Here is a 15701-nt window from a genome sequence, read left to right as displayed (position 1 = left end):
AAAGTTGTTGTCCGAGACTAAGAAGATTTTGCAGAAGTTCCTATGTTATCAGCATACGCAAATGTGTAAGGTTTTGTGAAAATCTGATATGAGGCTTACAAATCCTTGAATTATTGCATATTTTGGCATGGAATGACCACCTATATATCTCGAGTGTATGCTTGTATGGATATGAGACAGGGACAATTAGCTGCTCACACAAGACAAATTATTTTGAAATGTGGTAACTAATGAAAGGGTACTGAATCAGATTGGGGATAACCAACTTCTGGTGTAACTTGTGAGATTGGTAATAGACGGAGGTGTTATGCGTAAAAACTGTAAAGGGAGACCATGGAAGGAATACAGTAAGCAGGTCAAACAGATGCAGGTTGGAGCAGTTACCTAGCGATGAAGATTGAGCACTGTGGAGGAATGTATCAAACCAGTCTACAAACTGTCAACCACAACGATAACATAAATGAGAAACTGTTCTATACGGATACCAGTATTAAATATCACTTGCTGATCTGAAAGAAAGATATTTAAACAAGGGAACTGATAAATGAACCATTCATCAAACAGCAATGCAAGCGACACAGTATGGTACTCATGAATGCTACAAACTGTAGAAAGAGCATGCATTACACTCTATGGGTGATTGACTTATAACAACGACAACCTGACTTAAGGTTCACTGTAATCAAGATGCGGATAATCCAGTCCTTGCTGGTAACCGGTGAACACTGGTGGTGAACAAACAAATGCGTTTCATACACTGGAAGCACAATGGATTGTGACCGATAGTGTAAGGTGCAAACCTGAATGTATTGTTCGAATTTCTGGAAAATCGTTAAACTCTGGATAATGGGAGAGGACGTAGATCGAAAAAGATTAGGCTAACTAAACTCAACAGCAGTAAAAGCTTCGGTGACGTCACCATCCGTTGTGCTTGCATAGATAACAATATAAAACGAACACAGTCATCAAAAGAAATTAACACTACACAATTTCTCATAGTGTATTTTTAAAATTTACTGCTATTTTCGGGTTCGATGTATAGTTTCCTATGAAATAGCGACGTGGTATGTCCAAAGGATACTATCAGCAGCAGCTCGAACAGCATTGATGCAAACCAGCCTCCTACGAGTGTAAGAACCTGCGAAGAAGCTAGCCATTGACGATTCATCTGCATGCCGGAGAAGAGCAATACTGTCAACAACGAAGCAATGGCAAAAGACATCCCAGAAGATACAGCTGCAACAAAGCAATTTATCATCTTTTATAACAACAATATTTACAATTCTCTTCGACAAAAACATCACTTGAGCGATATTTTTACGAATGACAAAAGTTGGACTGTTACCCATTTTTATTTCTCGAAAAATAATTCACGCTGTGTTTGTTTACAACTTCCTACCGGTGTCACGACGTGGACATACGTGGGAGCAAAGTTCATAGGATCTAAGACCACCATCGGTCGTTCCACTAACAAGGACTCCCATCAACACTAAATATTGGCGACAATTACAATGCTACAAGGAAAAATACGCTTTTTGGTAGACTAGAGGAGAGAAATGTATAAACAGTGTGGCACTAACTTTTCAGGTTATGAAAAATTATGTGTACAGCGCATACAGCGATTGGGGATAAGAAATAAATGAACAGATTTTTACTTCATAAAGAACTTCCTTGCAAGAATACATAAACGAGACGGTGTTGCACACAACGAATAAACTGCGTGAGGTTGGGTTTCTTAAGCAGACTGGCACTGTGTTCGGACGAATGGAAGCTCTTTTTAATTGAATTCAATTTATTGCCATCCTCGTACTACGATATCTCATTATATATAGGATTTATCAAAGTTAATAATTCATTAACAATGTTAGAATAATATTTTAGGTAACAAAATATTCTTATGTATAGTATGACGCCACACATAACAAAAGTCTTAAAATAAATAAATTAATAAAAGAAGTTTTATTATATATGTCCAAATACAATGTAATTTAATAAGTCTATGGTATTCGTCACCTACAACACTGCTTGGAGGCGTAAAGGGGCCTGCACATGTTCAGTATTTATTTACAATACTAGTTTGTCAGACCTTCAGTGTAGTGAACCGACCTCACAGTATCAAGAACATTGTCAGAAATTGTCAGTTGACAACACGATTTTACAATGTTTAGATGTCGAACACCCAAAAGAAATCGTGCACTGCAATTATAGTAGCTATACCTGGGGAACAACAGAAAACAACGAAAAGAGGAAATGGGTCCGAGCTTGGTTGAAAGGAGAAGAGACTGTTCACATGTTAATTTACTGATTGAAGTTAGGATCATGGGTATGAAAGATTTTGTAAATTATTTTTCGATGAGTACTGCATTGTACAAATTATTGGTGTTGATTGAGATAAAAACAGAGAAGAAAAATACATTAACGAGAGAGGCAATTGCAGTCAACAGAGTATTAGGAGAAACTTCGAGATGTCTGGAGAGAGAAGAGTCATTGTAATGTTCGAAGTTTAGTTCTGTAATATCAGCAAGCACAGTTATTATAATTCTATGGAAATCAGTGAAGCAGTTGTATTTGCCTGGCAAGACCTGTTCAAGCAGTTAACTTATAACATTTTTTACACTTTTTGAATATTTGGTGAATTCGACATGTAATCTAAACTACATTTCCATATTAATGAAGAAAGCAATGTCATAGAGAACCCTCCAGTAACCATCCTAAAGTGGCATATACGAAAATTACCTTGCATAGGCCTATTAAAATTCTTTTATGTTAAAAAGCTTGAAAAAATTGTATCTAAGATATGATACGCACAACGAAAAATTGAAAAAATTAACGGTGCGCACTAACTCCATGTGGCTGTTTCACGAAGCTCTGTCAATATCTCAATGGAGAAAATTGTCAAACTGTCAATATTTGACCTCACACGTTTTGTATGTGTTGAGAATACTGAAAATTTTTTGAGGTCCATCAGTACTGCTCATCAGTATTTCTAATATTGACAATACATCAATATGTGCCCTCAGATGGTCAATATATTGACAGTTTGACAATATTACAGAACATGTAAGGGCTCCTTAAGTATCATTAGGCAAAGAGAGTGGGGTGCCGAACAGGAATATCTGTGCAATAAACAAAGACTTCAGTGTGCTAGTGTGCTTTGAGCAGTGATCTCTATATTATATTAGTATGGAGATCACTGGCTTTGAGGTATCCGACTGCGCAGTCACGCTTTTGTATAGTTCGATAGTAATGAAGTATTGTTCATTCACAACCGTTTCGACTTCGATATTGGAACTTTCCTCACACCTAGCAGGGAGGTCCGTATCAACTGAGTAGCACTATGAATAAGTGTTTGAGTGTGACATCCATGACAAGTGGTAAACTATGAGTCCACGATGGTGACAAACAGAACTAATTTCGAACTCTGACGTATTTCACGTGACACCTGAGTCAACTATGCCATGAATGAACATTGGGCAGAGAACTCCTTCACACGTGGTTCCACAACCAGCCACTCACTATCATGATATGGTACTAGATTCACAACGATGCTGCAGGTACCGAAGGTCATCTTGCCTCTGATGCTGTTTCACTGAGCCACAATTATGCCATTAAGGCAGGTTCACATATGCAACTAATGTGATGCCACAGCTTGTGGCTCTCTGTATTGGCAATGTGAGCTAACACTCATACTTGGATGTCACAAATTCTAAGTAGTTGCAAAGCTTTCAATATGGCGTCAGTTGAAATCGTTTGGGAGTATATGAATTTTATAGTGCAGGTTATGGCGTTAGATCTGTGAGTACAGTTAAATGCAAGAAAGATGAATCCTAAATGTGGGATCCAAAAATAGATTTCTCAGATAAATCAGTGACCTCACTTTTATAAGAGAAGAGAAGTAAATATCATCTGAAGACATGCCACTCTTTCAAGATATTAGAATCTTATTGTACTCGCTAAAATAGATGTTGTGTGACTAGGGCCTCCCGTTGGGTAGACCATTCGCCAGGTGCAAGTCTTTCTATTTGACGTCACTTTGGCGACTTGCGCATTGATGGGGATGACATGATGATGATTAGGACAATGGAACACCCAGTCCCTGAGTGGAGATAGCCTCTGACCCAGCCAAGAATTGAACCCCGGTCCTTAGGATTGACATTCTGTCACACTGACCACTCAGCTACCAGGGGCGGACATTGTACTCGCTGATATGGGACTACTACGTTTATTTATCCAAAACTCTTTTAAGATTGTGTAATACATCATTGGTTTGTAAATATTGTGCACATGGACACACACACACACACACACACACATACACACACACACACATACACACTGATACAAAAAATCAAACATAGGATGTTGTTCTTGTAGTTCCAGAAGCTGCGAAAGAGCACCTGCCGAAAACAGTTTCACTTTTTCAGTAATAAAATCAAAACACACTGAAATCAAATGGGATACAGCAGTAATTACCCCATGATAACTGAAAAAGATTACTCGTGTTTCGAAATACAACCACTAGGGAACAGTGGTGGAAGTACAACCAAGTAGTACGTTTTGTGTCATGACAAAAGTGGTGTCTCGCAAGTTGTGCCACTAAAACGTGGGAGTTTACACATGCAGCTGCATTGCAACTGCAGTATACCATTAACTGTGGCGACATTTTAGTTGCATGTGTGAACCTGGCTTTACCACATACCCATCATGCCACACACTGACTACCCTCTCGCCATAAACTGTTGCCATTTCAACAAGGTAATCTGCCATCTGGTTCGTCAATATGGAATGTGTATTCAATACCACAGGCATTCTGGATGATGACACCCGATTTGTCATATGGCAGAACTTGCTGTCCTCATGAGCGATGTCATACTTACACCACCCACTCAAAAGAAGACCAATATGGCAGAACTATCCATTCTGCAGCGCCTGTCAAGGTCACCAGAGCAACAGTTAAAACAAGCAATGTACGAGGAGCAGCTCAGCAACGAGACATCATTTCAGATTTGACATCAGCTGTGGACAACACTTGAGTTTCATGCTGGATGCAGGTCTGTGAACACCATCGATGGTGAAACTTCCACTGCAATTACAAATTGCAATGATCGCCAACTAGGCAGAGTCACTTTAAAAAAAGTTGGTTCTGGTCAATTATGCAACACCATCAACAAATAAAGGCCACAGCACAGTCCACGCCACATAAAGCATGGTCACAGCCGAAGGCCGAGCTCATTGACTCGCCATGACCTCCTGCGACAAAATATGAGGACGACATCACCACACCCCTCAGAAGGCAAGTCTGACAAACACTCACGGCACAGCAATGCTAGCTGGCAGTGACGGGTCGAGCGCCGCCACCACCTCGAGGCCATTGTTCTGCTGGTATCATTGTTAGTTTGGCAAAGCCACAAGGAACCGCCATAAGCCTTGCTAGTTCCCAAACTCCATATGTAGAGTGCACTAGGTGCACCAACAACCAACACACATGCATCAAACAGATGCCTCAATGCTCTCACCTCTGTGGGGTAGACTGTATGTGTACGATCACAACACATGCAACTATTTCCTGGAGGACACAGTTTTGGACATCAGAATGATACCAAAGGAAACTACTTCAACATTCACCACTACAACAGTGCTCCAAATCTGCGCTATTAACGACTCATGGATCACAGTGCAAGGAACTATCGACCCAACCCTACACCTCTCCCCACAGCACCACTTTATATGAACTTTCTGTGTTACCAACGTCAAGGAACCAGTAGTCGGGATCGATTTATTACTACATTTCCATCTCACGCCAGATCTATGAACATGTCACTCCTGCACCGTGAAACTGAGTACTGCATCCTGGGACTTTTTGCAGTGACGATAGTCCTATCTTGCAGAACTACACTGTGCTCCAATGTGCATGAGGCCAACGCAATAATGTACTAAATTATGAACAAGGAGTGTATCACGACAGCAAAAATCCTGTTGAGAATGCATGAACAGTACCTCGACTGCTACTCAACTTCGGATGCACATCAATAAACATGTCAACAGCTCTTGCACTGCTGCGTGAGCATTACAAGAACCTTGTATGCACCCATCACACAGATGAGGACTGGGCAGCAAGTGCAGCCATGCCCAACCTGCAGTCATCGCACCTGGCGACTGCATGGTCAATGCTCTGGACACACAGCACGTAACACAGGTTAATATGGCGCACTCCGCCTCGACAAGCATTGCTTGGAATCTAGGTACCCCTTCCATAGCAAATTCCCCACAATCCAAGATGCCGCTATGCGCGATCCGAAATAGCATGGGGCACTGCATTTTAATGACTGCCAGCCCACCATTTCGACAAAAAGCACGCCATCTAACCCCAGCTAATCTATGCACCGCAAAGATGGCAGACAAAAAACTGTTGAATGCAGGAATAGTGTGCCCCTCAGGCAGCTTGTGGGCATCACTAATAAAACTCATGCGGAAGAAAGACAAGCCTGTGGGGACTACAAAGCTCTCAACTCCTGAACAGTGCACAAAACCTTCCCAGTACAGAATGTCTAGAATTTCACACACTCACTCGCAGGTGCCTATCTTCAGTGTGATCGACTGCAAAATGGTGTACTTCCAAATTCCCATGCACCCAGATGCGAAAATGGTGGTAAATCCCATTGGCCTTTTTGAATAAATCCTCATGCAATATGGTCAGAAGAACGCAGCCTAAACATGACAGTCATTTATAGATAGGATAATTTTTGATTTCGTCCTCTGCTACAGCTATTTAGGCAATATCCTCATTTTATCAATCACATCCCAACAACATACAGGATGGTGGCATGGTCACTAATGAAAAGAGAAGGTTGAAGTGAAACTTCCTGGAAGATTAAAACTGTGTGCCGGATCGAGACTCGAACTCAGGACCTTTGCCCTTCGCAGAAGAGCTTCTGTGAAGTTTGGAAGGTAGGAGACGAGGTACTGGCAGAATTGAAGCTGTTAGATTAGATTAGATTAGATTAGATTAATACTAGTTCCATGGATCATAAATACGATATTTCGTAATGATGTGGAATGAGTCGAATTTTCCAATACATGACATAATTAGGTTAATTTAACAACATACTTAAGTTAATATAACAACTTTATTTTTTGTGTTTTTTGTTTTTCTTTATTTTTTTAATTATTTTTTTAAATATTTTTTTTCTTAATTTATATCTAAAAATTCCTCTATGGAGTAGAAGGAGTTGTCATTCAGAAATTCTTTTAATTTCTTCTTAAATACTTGTTGGTTATCTGTCAGACTTTTGATAGTATTAGGTAAGTGACCAAAGACTTTAGTGCCAGTATAATTCACCCCTTTCTGTGCCAAAGTTAGATTTAATCTTGAATAGTGAAGATCGTCCTTTCTCCTGGTATTGTAGTTATGCACACTGCTATTACTTTTGAATTGGGTTTGGTTGTTAATAACAAATTTCATAAGAGAGTATATATACTGAGAAGCTACTGTGAATATCCCTAGATCCTTAAATAAATGTCTGCAGGATGATCTTGGGTGGACTCCAGCTATTATTCTGATTACACGCTTTTGTGCAATAAATACTTTATTCCTCAGTGATGAATTACCCCAAAATATGATGCCTTATGAAAGCAATGAGTGAAAATAGGCGTAGTAAGCTAATTTACTAAGATGTTTATCACCAAAATTTGCAATGACCCTTATTGCATAAGTAGCTGAACTCAAACGTTTCAGCAGATCATCAATGTGTTTCTTCCAATTTAATCTCTCATCAATGGACATACCTAAAAATTTGGAATATTCTACCTTAGCTATATGCTTCTGATTAAGGTCTATATTTATTAATGGCATCATACCATTCACTGTACGGAACTGTATGTACTGTGTCTTATCAAAATTCAGTGAGAGTCCGTTTACAAGGAACCGCTTAGTAATTTTCTGAAAGACAGTATTGACAATTTCATCAGTTAATTCTTGTTTCTCAGGTGTGATTACTATACTTGTATCATGAGCAAAGAGAACTAACTTTGCCTCTTCATGAATATAGAATGGCAAGTCATTAATATATAATAAGAACAACAAAGGACCCAAGACTGACCCTTGTGGAACCCCATTCTTGATTGTTCCCCAGTTTGAGGAATGTGCTGATCTTTGCGTGTTACGAGAACTACTTATTTCAACTTTCTGCACTCTTCCAGTTAGGTACAAATTAAACCATTTGTGCACTGTCCCACTCATGAGTGAAAAGTGCTTGACTTGCCGTAGAATTGTTAGGTCGGGGCTTTGGTGTGATGGGTGCTGTAGTTTTTTCCATGTGGGTGACTGTAGTGGCGTGGGAATAGGGGAAGTAAATGAGACTCATCAGTGGTTTTGTAGGATTTGTAGTAGAGATAGGAAGATACTGGAACAGGAGGGGAAAATTGCTGCCCTTCAGGCTGAATTAGACAAGGCCAGGGGAGATCTTGACAGGTTAAGGAGGGAGAAGGGTAAAGAGAGGTGGGAAGTGGCAACAGGCAACAGGAGGAACAGGCCTAGAACTTTGTCTGACAGCTTTATGGTGAATGTGGAAAATAGATTTGACCTGTTGCTTCAGTTAGAAGCTGGTGAGCCTCAAGCAGTTGCAGGTGTAGACAGGGCACAACAAACTTTCAGCAGCAGATTGAAAAGTAAGAATGTAGGGAAATCAGAAAAGAGAAAGAAAGTGTTGTTGTTAGGTAGTTCCCATGGAAGAGGTGTTGGCCAACTCTTGCAGGATGAACTAGGATCAGAATACCAGGTCACCAATTTTTTTAAACCTAGTGCTGGTCTGGAGCAGGTGACAGAGGATTTAGGATCACTTTGCAAAGATTTCACTAAGGAAGACACCGTGGTTATAGTGGGTGGGGCAGGTAACAGTATTGACAGAAATCCTGGGTACAGTATAGAGTGTGACCTGGTGAAGATTGCATCAGCATCGAAGCATACTAGTGTTGAGTTTGTATCTGTTCTTGGGCGTCATGACCGACCTCATTTGAACTCTTCTGTCAAGAGAGTTAATTTGGAGCTGGAACGGCTGCTCATGTCGGGTGCGGGGTCACACATTGGTGTGGTTCAAGTTGATTCTCTCAGTAGGTGGGATTATACTAGGCATGGCCTTCACCTCAACAGGAAGGGGAAGGGTAAATTGGCTGGGGAAATAGCAGGAAAGTTAAAGGGGGGAGGCACTGTCATGAGTGGTAAAATACCAGTGGTTATAGGATTCAGAAAAGACCCTTTTTTAGGGTAGGGAGGACAGAAAGAAAGCAAATTTTAAGAGAGGTTAGAACTGAGACAAACCTTCAGTTTGAAAAAGAAATCAAAAAATATAATTCCAGCTTATTACATCAGCATAAACAGCCATTGGTTAAGAATTTTCAACTGTCAGCAGATATTTTAACTCCACCCAATTTTAACTCAGACAATGTGAAATGTCAGCTATCTTTATTGCATCAAAATATTCGAGGACTGAGAAATAAAATTAATGAATTAACTATATGCATAGATGAATTAGAGTCTTCAAACCCAGCTGACATAATCTGCCTCTCTGAACATCATGTGACCACTGGTATAGAACTTTTAAGTGTTACAGGGTTTAGGTTAGCATCTCACTTTTGTAGATCAGAAATGGAGAAAGGAGGAGTTGCCACATTCATCAGGAACTGTCATAAATTTAAGAACATAGACATTCATAAATTTTGCCTAGAACAGCACATGGAAGCATGTGCAACAGAATTAGATTTTCACAAAAAATCTTTCATAATATTAAGTGTATATCGAGCACCTGCAGGTAACTTTAATCTGTTTGTAAACCACCTTGAAGCTGTACTGGCCCATTTAATAACCAAAAACAAAGAAATAGTGGTTGCTGGTGATTTCAATGTAGATTTCCTTAAAGACTCTCCGAATAAGAACTTATTTGAGTTAGTAACACTATCATTCAACTTAATTCCCACAGTAAAGTTCCCCACTAGGATAGCCACTTGCTCACAAACAGCCATTGATAATATCTTTATAGAAAAGTCCAATGAACAAAATTATATTACAAAACCAATAGCCAATGGCCTCTCAGACCATGACATGCAGTTCCTTCTGTTAAATGTTAATACTGAACAGGATATAAAATCTGTTAAATCTGAGCTCAAGAGGGTAATCAGTAAGCCAAAAATTGATTATTTTAGGACACTCCTCAGAGACATTCACTGGACTGATGTTTACAGTGCTCATGGCATGAATGAAAAATATAACATTTTTGCTAATAAAGTGCTTACCTTATTTGAACACTGCTTTCCCCCAAAACTTACCAAGGTTAGAGGAAAATCTACAAAGAAGCCATGGATTACTCGAGGAATAAGGGTATCTTGTAAAACAAAAAGAAAACTGTATCTGTCAATCCGAAACATTTCCAATGTTGATGCTATAGCACATTATAAGAAATACTGCAAAATATTAAAGACTGTAATATGGATGTCAAAGCAAATATATTACAAGGAAAAGATAGTCATATCAGATAACAAAATAAAGACAATATGGGATATAGTGAAGGAGGAGACCGGTAGGACCAGACATGAAGAAGAACAAATAGCATTAAGAGTAAATGATACATTGGTGACAGATGTGTATAGTGTTGCAGAACTTTTTAACAAACATTTTATAACTGTTACTGAAAAGATGGGGTTGTCAGGTTCGGTAGATGCTGCTATGGATTACCTTAGACCAGACATTTCAAGTAATTTCCATAATATGAATTTGACCCTCACTACCCCAACAGAAATAATGTCCATCATAAAATCTTTAAAATCAAAAACATCTAGTGGGTATGATGAAATATCAACAAAGTTAATTAAAGAATGTGATTCTGAGCTAAGTAACATATTAAGCTATCTGTGTAACCAGTCGTTTATCAGTGGAATATTTCCTGAATGGCTGAAATATGCTGAAGTTAAGCCACTGTTTAAGAAGGGAGATAAAGAAATAGCATCAAATTTCCGTCCAATTTCACTGTTACCAGCATTCTCAAAAATTTTCGAAAAAGTAATGTACCGTCGTCTTTATAACCATCTTATCTCAAATAACATACTGTCAAAGTCACAGTTTGGATTTCTAAAAGGTTCTGATATTGAGAAGGCTATCTTCACTTACAGTGAAAATGTGCTTAATTCATTAGACAAAAAATTGCAGGCAACTGGTATATTTTGTGATCTATCAAAGGCATTTGACTGTGTAAATCACAATATCCTTTTAAGTAAACTAGAATATTATAGTGTAACAGGAAATGCTGCAAAATGGTTCAAATCTTATATCTCTGGCAGGAAACAAAGGGTGTTATTAGGAAAGAGCTTGATACATGTCTATCAGGCATCATCCAACTGGGAACTAATTACATGTGGGGTCCCACAAGGTTCCATTTTGGGGCCCTTACTTTTTCTTGTGTATATCAATGACCTTTCATCAGTAACATTACCAGATGCCAAGTTTGTTTTGTTTGCCGATGATACAAACATTGCAATAAATAGCAAATCAAGTGTAGTCTTAGAAAGATCAGCCAATAAAATATTTGTGGACATTAACCACTGGTTCCTAGCCAATTCTTTGTCACTAAACTTTGAAAAAACACACTACATGCAGTTCAGAACTTGTAAGGGGTGTCCCAAGAGTATATGTCTAACATATGATGACAAGAAGATAGAAGAAGTGGACAGTGTTAAATTCTTGGGATTACAGCTTGATAATAAATTCAATTGGGAGGAGCACACCACAGAACTGCTGAAGCGTCTTAACACATCTCTGTTTGCAATGCGAATTTTGTCAGACGTAGGGGATATAAAAATGAAAAAGCTGGCATACTATGCTTACTTTCATTCCATAATGTCATATGGGATTATTTTTTGGGATAATTCATCAAGCCAAGCTAAAGTTTTCCGGGCACAAAAACGTGCAGTAAGAATTATATGTGGTGTGAACTCAAGAACATCCTGCAGAAGCCTGTTTAGGGAACTAGGGATACTAACTACAGCTTCCCAGTATATTTATTCCTTAATGAAATTCGTCATTAAAAATATATCACTTTTTCAAACCAACAGCTCAATTCATGGAATCAATACTAGAAATAAGAATAATCTTCACAAGAATTTAAAGTCACTTAGTCTTGTACAAAAAGGTGTGCATTATTCAGGAACACACATTTTCAATAACTTGCCAGCAGCCATAAAAAGCTTAACAACCAATGAAATTCAGTTTAAGAGAAGCCTAAAGGATTTATTGGTGGCCAACTCCTTCTACTCCATTGATGAATTTCTTAGTAAAACCAACTGATTTGTATATAAGTACAACATAACTTCTGCACAATTTCAGTGCAGTGATGTGTTCATTGAAAATTTGTGTGTGTGTGTAAGTATAATCTGACTTCTGCACCATTTCAGTGCAGTAATGTGTTCATTGTAAATAAGTATTACAGTAGTTGTATTACATGTTTATTACCTTATAAATAAATAAAAAACGTTTTTTATTTTAAATTCAGTGCATTAGTATTTGTAAAATGACTCTTAGTGTTCATTAAAAATGACGATCATTCCACTTGGGACCTGTGGAATGGTACATTAGCTTATTTGTTTTAGTTGTAAATATTTGTCATGTATTGTTGTTTTTCTGACATGTTCCACATCCAGGAGGACCTCCTCACTACGGATCAATTGGAATGAAAGTAAATCTAATCTAATCTAATCTAATCTAATGCCACAATACTTGAGCTTGTCTAGCAGAATTTCATGATTTACACAATCAAAAGCCTTTGAGAGATAACAAAAAATCCCAATGGGTGGTGTTCGCTTATTCAGATCATTCAAAATTTGACTGGTGAAAGCATATATGGCATTTTCTGTTGAAAAACCTTTCTGGAAACCAAACTGACATTTTGTTAGTACTTCATTTTTACAGATATGTGAAGCTACTCTTGAATACATTACTTTCTCAAAAATTTTGGATAAAGCTGTTAGAAGGGAGATTGTACGGTAATTGTTGACATCAGATCTATCCCCCTTTTTATGCAAGGGTATAACAATAGCATATTTCAGTCTATCAGGGAAAATGCCCTGTTCCAGAGAGCTATTACACAGGTGGCTGAGAATCTTACTTATCTGTTGAGAACAAGCTTTTAGTATTTTGCTGGAAATGCCATCAATTCCATGTGAGTTTCTGCTTTTAAGTAAGTTTATTATTTTCCTAATTTCAGAGGGAGAAGTGGGTGAGATTTCAATTGTATCAAATTGCATAGGTATGGCCTCTTCCATTAACAGCCTAGCATCTTCTAATGAACACCTGGATCCTACTATATCCACAACATTTAGAAAATGATTATTAAAAATATTTTCAACTTCTGACTTTTTGTTCGTAAAGTTTTCATTCAATTTGATGGTAATACTGTCTTCCTCTGCTCTTGGTTGACCTGTTTCTCTTTTAATAATATTCCAAATTGTTTTAATTTTATTATCAGAGTTGCTGATTTCAGACATGATACACATACTCCTGGATTTTTTAATAACTTTTCTTAATATAACACAGTAGTTTTTATAATTTTTGATAGTTTCTGGGTCACTACTCTTTCTTGCCGTCAGATACATTTCCCTTTTCCGGTTACAAGATATTTTTATACTCTTAGTAAGCCATGGTTTGTTACAAGGTTTCTTACGAGTATATTTAACTATTTTCTTGGGGAAGCAGTTTTCAAATGCATTTACAAAAATGTCATGAAATAAATTATATTTTTAATTGGCATCAGGTTCACCGTACACCTCATCCCAGTCTAACTGCTGTAGGCTTTCCCTGAAATTTGCAATTGTTAAATCGTTGACTGAACGTACTACTTTGGAGGACTGTTTAGTATTGCTGAATGGAGCTATGTCATATATTGTAACTAGCTGTGCACCATGATCAGAAAGACCATTCTCAACAGGCTGAGCATTTATCTGGTTAAACTTATCTTGGTCTATAAAGAAGTTATCTATCAGTGAGCTGCTATCCTTTACCACCCGAGTAGGAAAATCAATGACGGGTGTCAAATTGAAAGAACCGAGTAATACTTCAAGGTCATTTTTCCTATTACCCTCTTTCAGAGAATCTACATTGAAGTCCCCACAAATAAAAATTTGCTTCCCCCTGTCTGACAGATAGCACAACAAGGAGTCCAAATTTTTCAGAAATAGATGAAAATTTCCTGATGGGGACCTATATACAGTTACAATTATAAATGTGCCTTTATTTAATTTAAGCTCACAGGCACATGCTTCTATATGTTTCTCTACACAAAACTTTTTTGTTTCTATACTTTTTGCACAATGATAACTTTTGACATATATGGCAACTCGTCCTTTCTCCATATTTTCTCTCATTACATGTGCAGAGAGCTTATAACCACTTACATTTACCTTATCCATATCAGTAACAATGTGATGCTCAGACAGGCATAGTATATCTATTTCATTCTCAGCTTCTAAATCTTCTAAACAAACCAGAAGCTCATCTACTTTATTCTTTAAACTCCCAATATTTTGATGAAATATACTTACATTATTTTTAATTATACTTTTATGAGAACCTTTCCTTATTCTAACATTTGCAGTACTCTCCTGTCTGAGTTTCTCATTGTGCGTAGGCCTAGTTCCTATACCAGTGGTCACATGGTGTTCAGAGAGGCAGATTATGTCAACTGGGTTGGGTGACTTTAATTCATCAATGCAATTACCTAGGACTGAGATACAACTTGGTGGAGATAAAATTTCTGGTGATTGGTGAAAATTTATAATTGATAGCTGTGATTGGTGATCCAGTGTGCTAGAATTGTGCTGTTTAATTTCTTTCCTAAACTGAAGATTTGTTTCAATCCTGACCTCTCGTAGAACTTGACATCTTTCTGTCTTACCTATCCTAAAAAAGGTACTGCTCCAACACCTGTAACCACTGGTATTTTACCATTCATGGCAGTGCCTCCCCCCTTTAAATTTCCTGCTATTACCCCAGCCAGTTTCCCCTTCCCTTTCCTGTTGAGATGTAGGCCGTGCCTGGTATAGTCCCACCTACTGAGATGATCAACAGGAACCACACCAATATGAGCCCCCGCACCCGCCCCAAGCAGCCGTTCCAACTCCAAATTAACTCTCCCAACAGAAGAGTTCAAATGAGGCCGGTCATGGCGTCTCAGGACAGATACAAACTCAACATTGGTGTGTCTCGATGCCGACACAATCTTTACCAGGTCACACTCTATACTGTACCCAGGATCTCTGTCGATTCTGTTCCCTGGCCCTCCCACAATAACCACGGTGTCTTCCCTGGTAAATCCTTTACAGAGTGAACCTAAATCCTCTGTCACCTGATCCAGACTAGCACTTGGTTTGAAAAAATTTGTGACCTGGTATTCTGGTCCTAATTCCTCCTGCAGAAGTTGGCCTACACCTCTGGCATGAGAACTGCCTAACAACAAAACTTTCTTCCTTTTCGATGACTTTCCTACATTTTTTTCAATTTCCTATTGAAAGTTTGTTGTGTCCTGTCTACACCTACCTCTGCTTGAGGCTCATCAGTTTCTAACTGAAGCAACAGGTCCAACTTATTTTTAACATTCACCACAAAACTGTCTGACTTAGCTCTAGGCCTGTTCCTTCTGCTACCTGTTGCCACTTCCCACCTC

General features: G+C 38.4%; 1 protein-coding gene across 1 annotated transcript in view; it reads right to left on the bottom strand.

Annotated features, from left to right (window-relative positions):
* Nucleotides 1-1501, bottom strand: part of LOC126418650 (protein KRTCAP2 homolog) — a 47007-nt gene extending 45506 nt beyond the window's left edge. Inside the window, exons 1-2 of the mRNA XM_050085528.1 lie at nucleotides 1346-1501; nucleotides 1082-1236 (exon numbers count right to left, since the gene is read on the bottom strand). Coding sequence (XP_049941485.1) covers nucleotides 1082-1236; nucleotides 1346-1349 — 159 coding nt within the window. The 5' untranslated portion in view covers nucleotides 1350-1501. The remainder of the gene's footprint in view (nucleotides 1-1081; nucleotides 1237-1345) is intronic.
* Between the last annotated feature and the right edge of the window lie 14200 nt (nucleotides 1502-15701).

Source organism: Schistocerca serialis, chromosome 1, assembly GCF_023864345.2.
Source record: "Schistocerca serialis cubense isolate TAMUIC-IGC-003099 chromosome 1, iqSchSeri2.2, whole genome shotgun sequence".
NCBI lineage: Eukaryota > Metazoa > Arthropoda > Insecta > Orthoptera > Acrididae > Schistocerca > Schistocerca serialis.
This window is presented reverse-complemented; position numbering and strand designations above follow the sequence as displayed.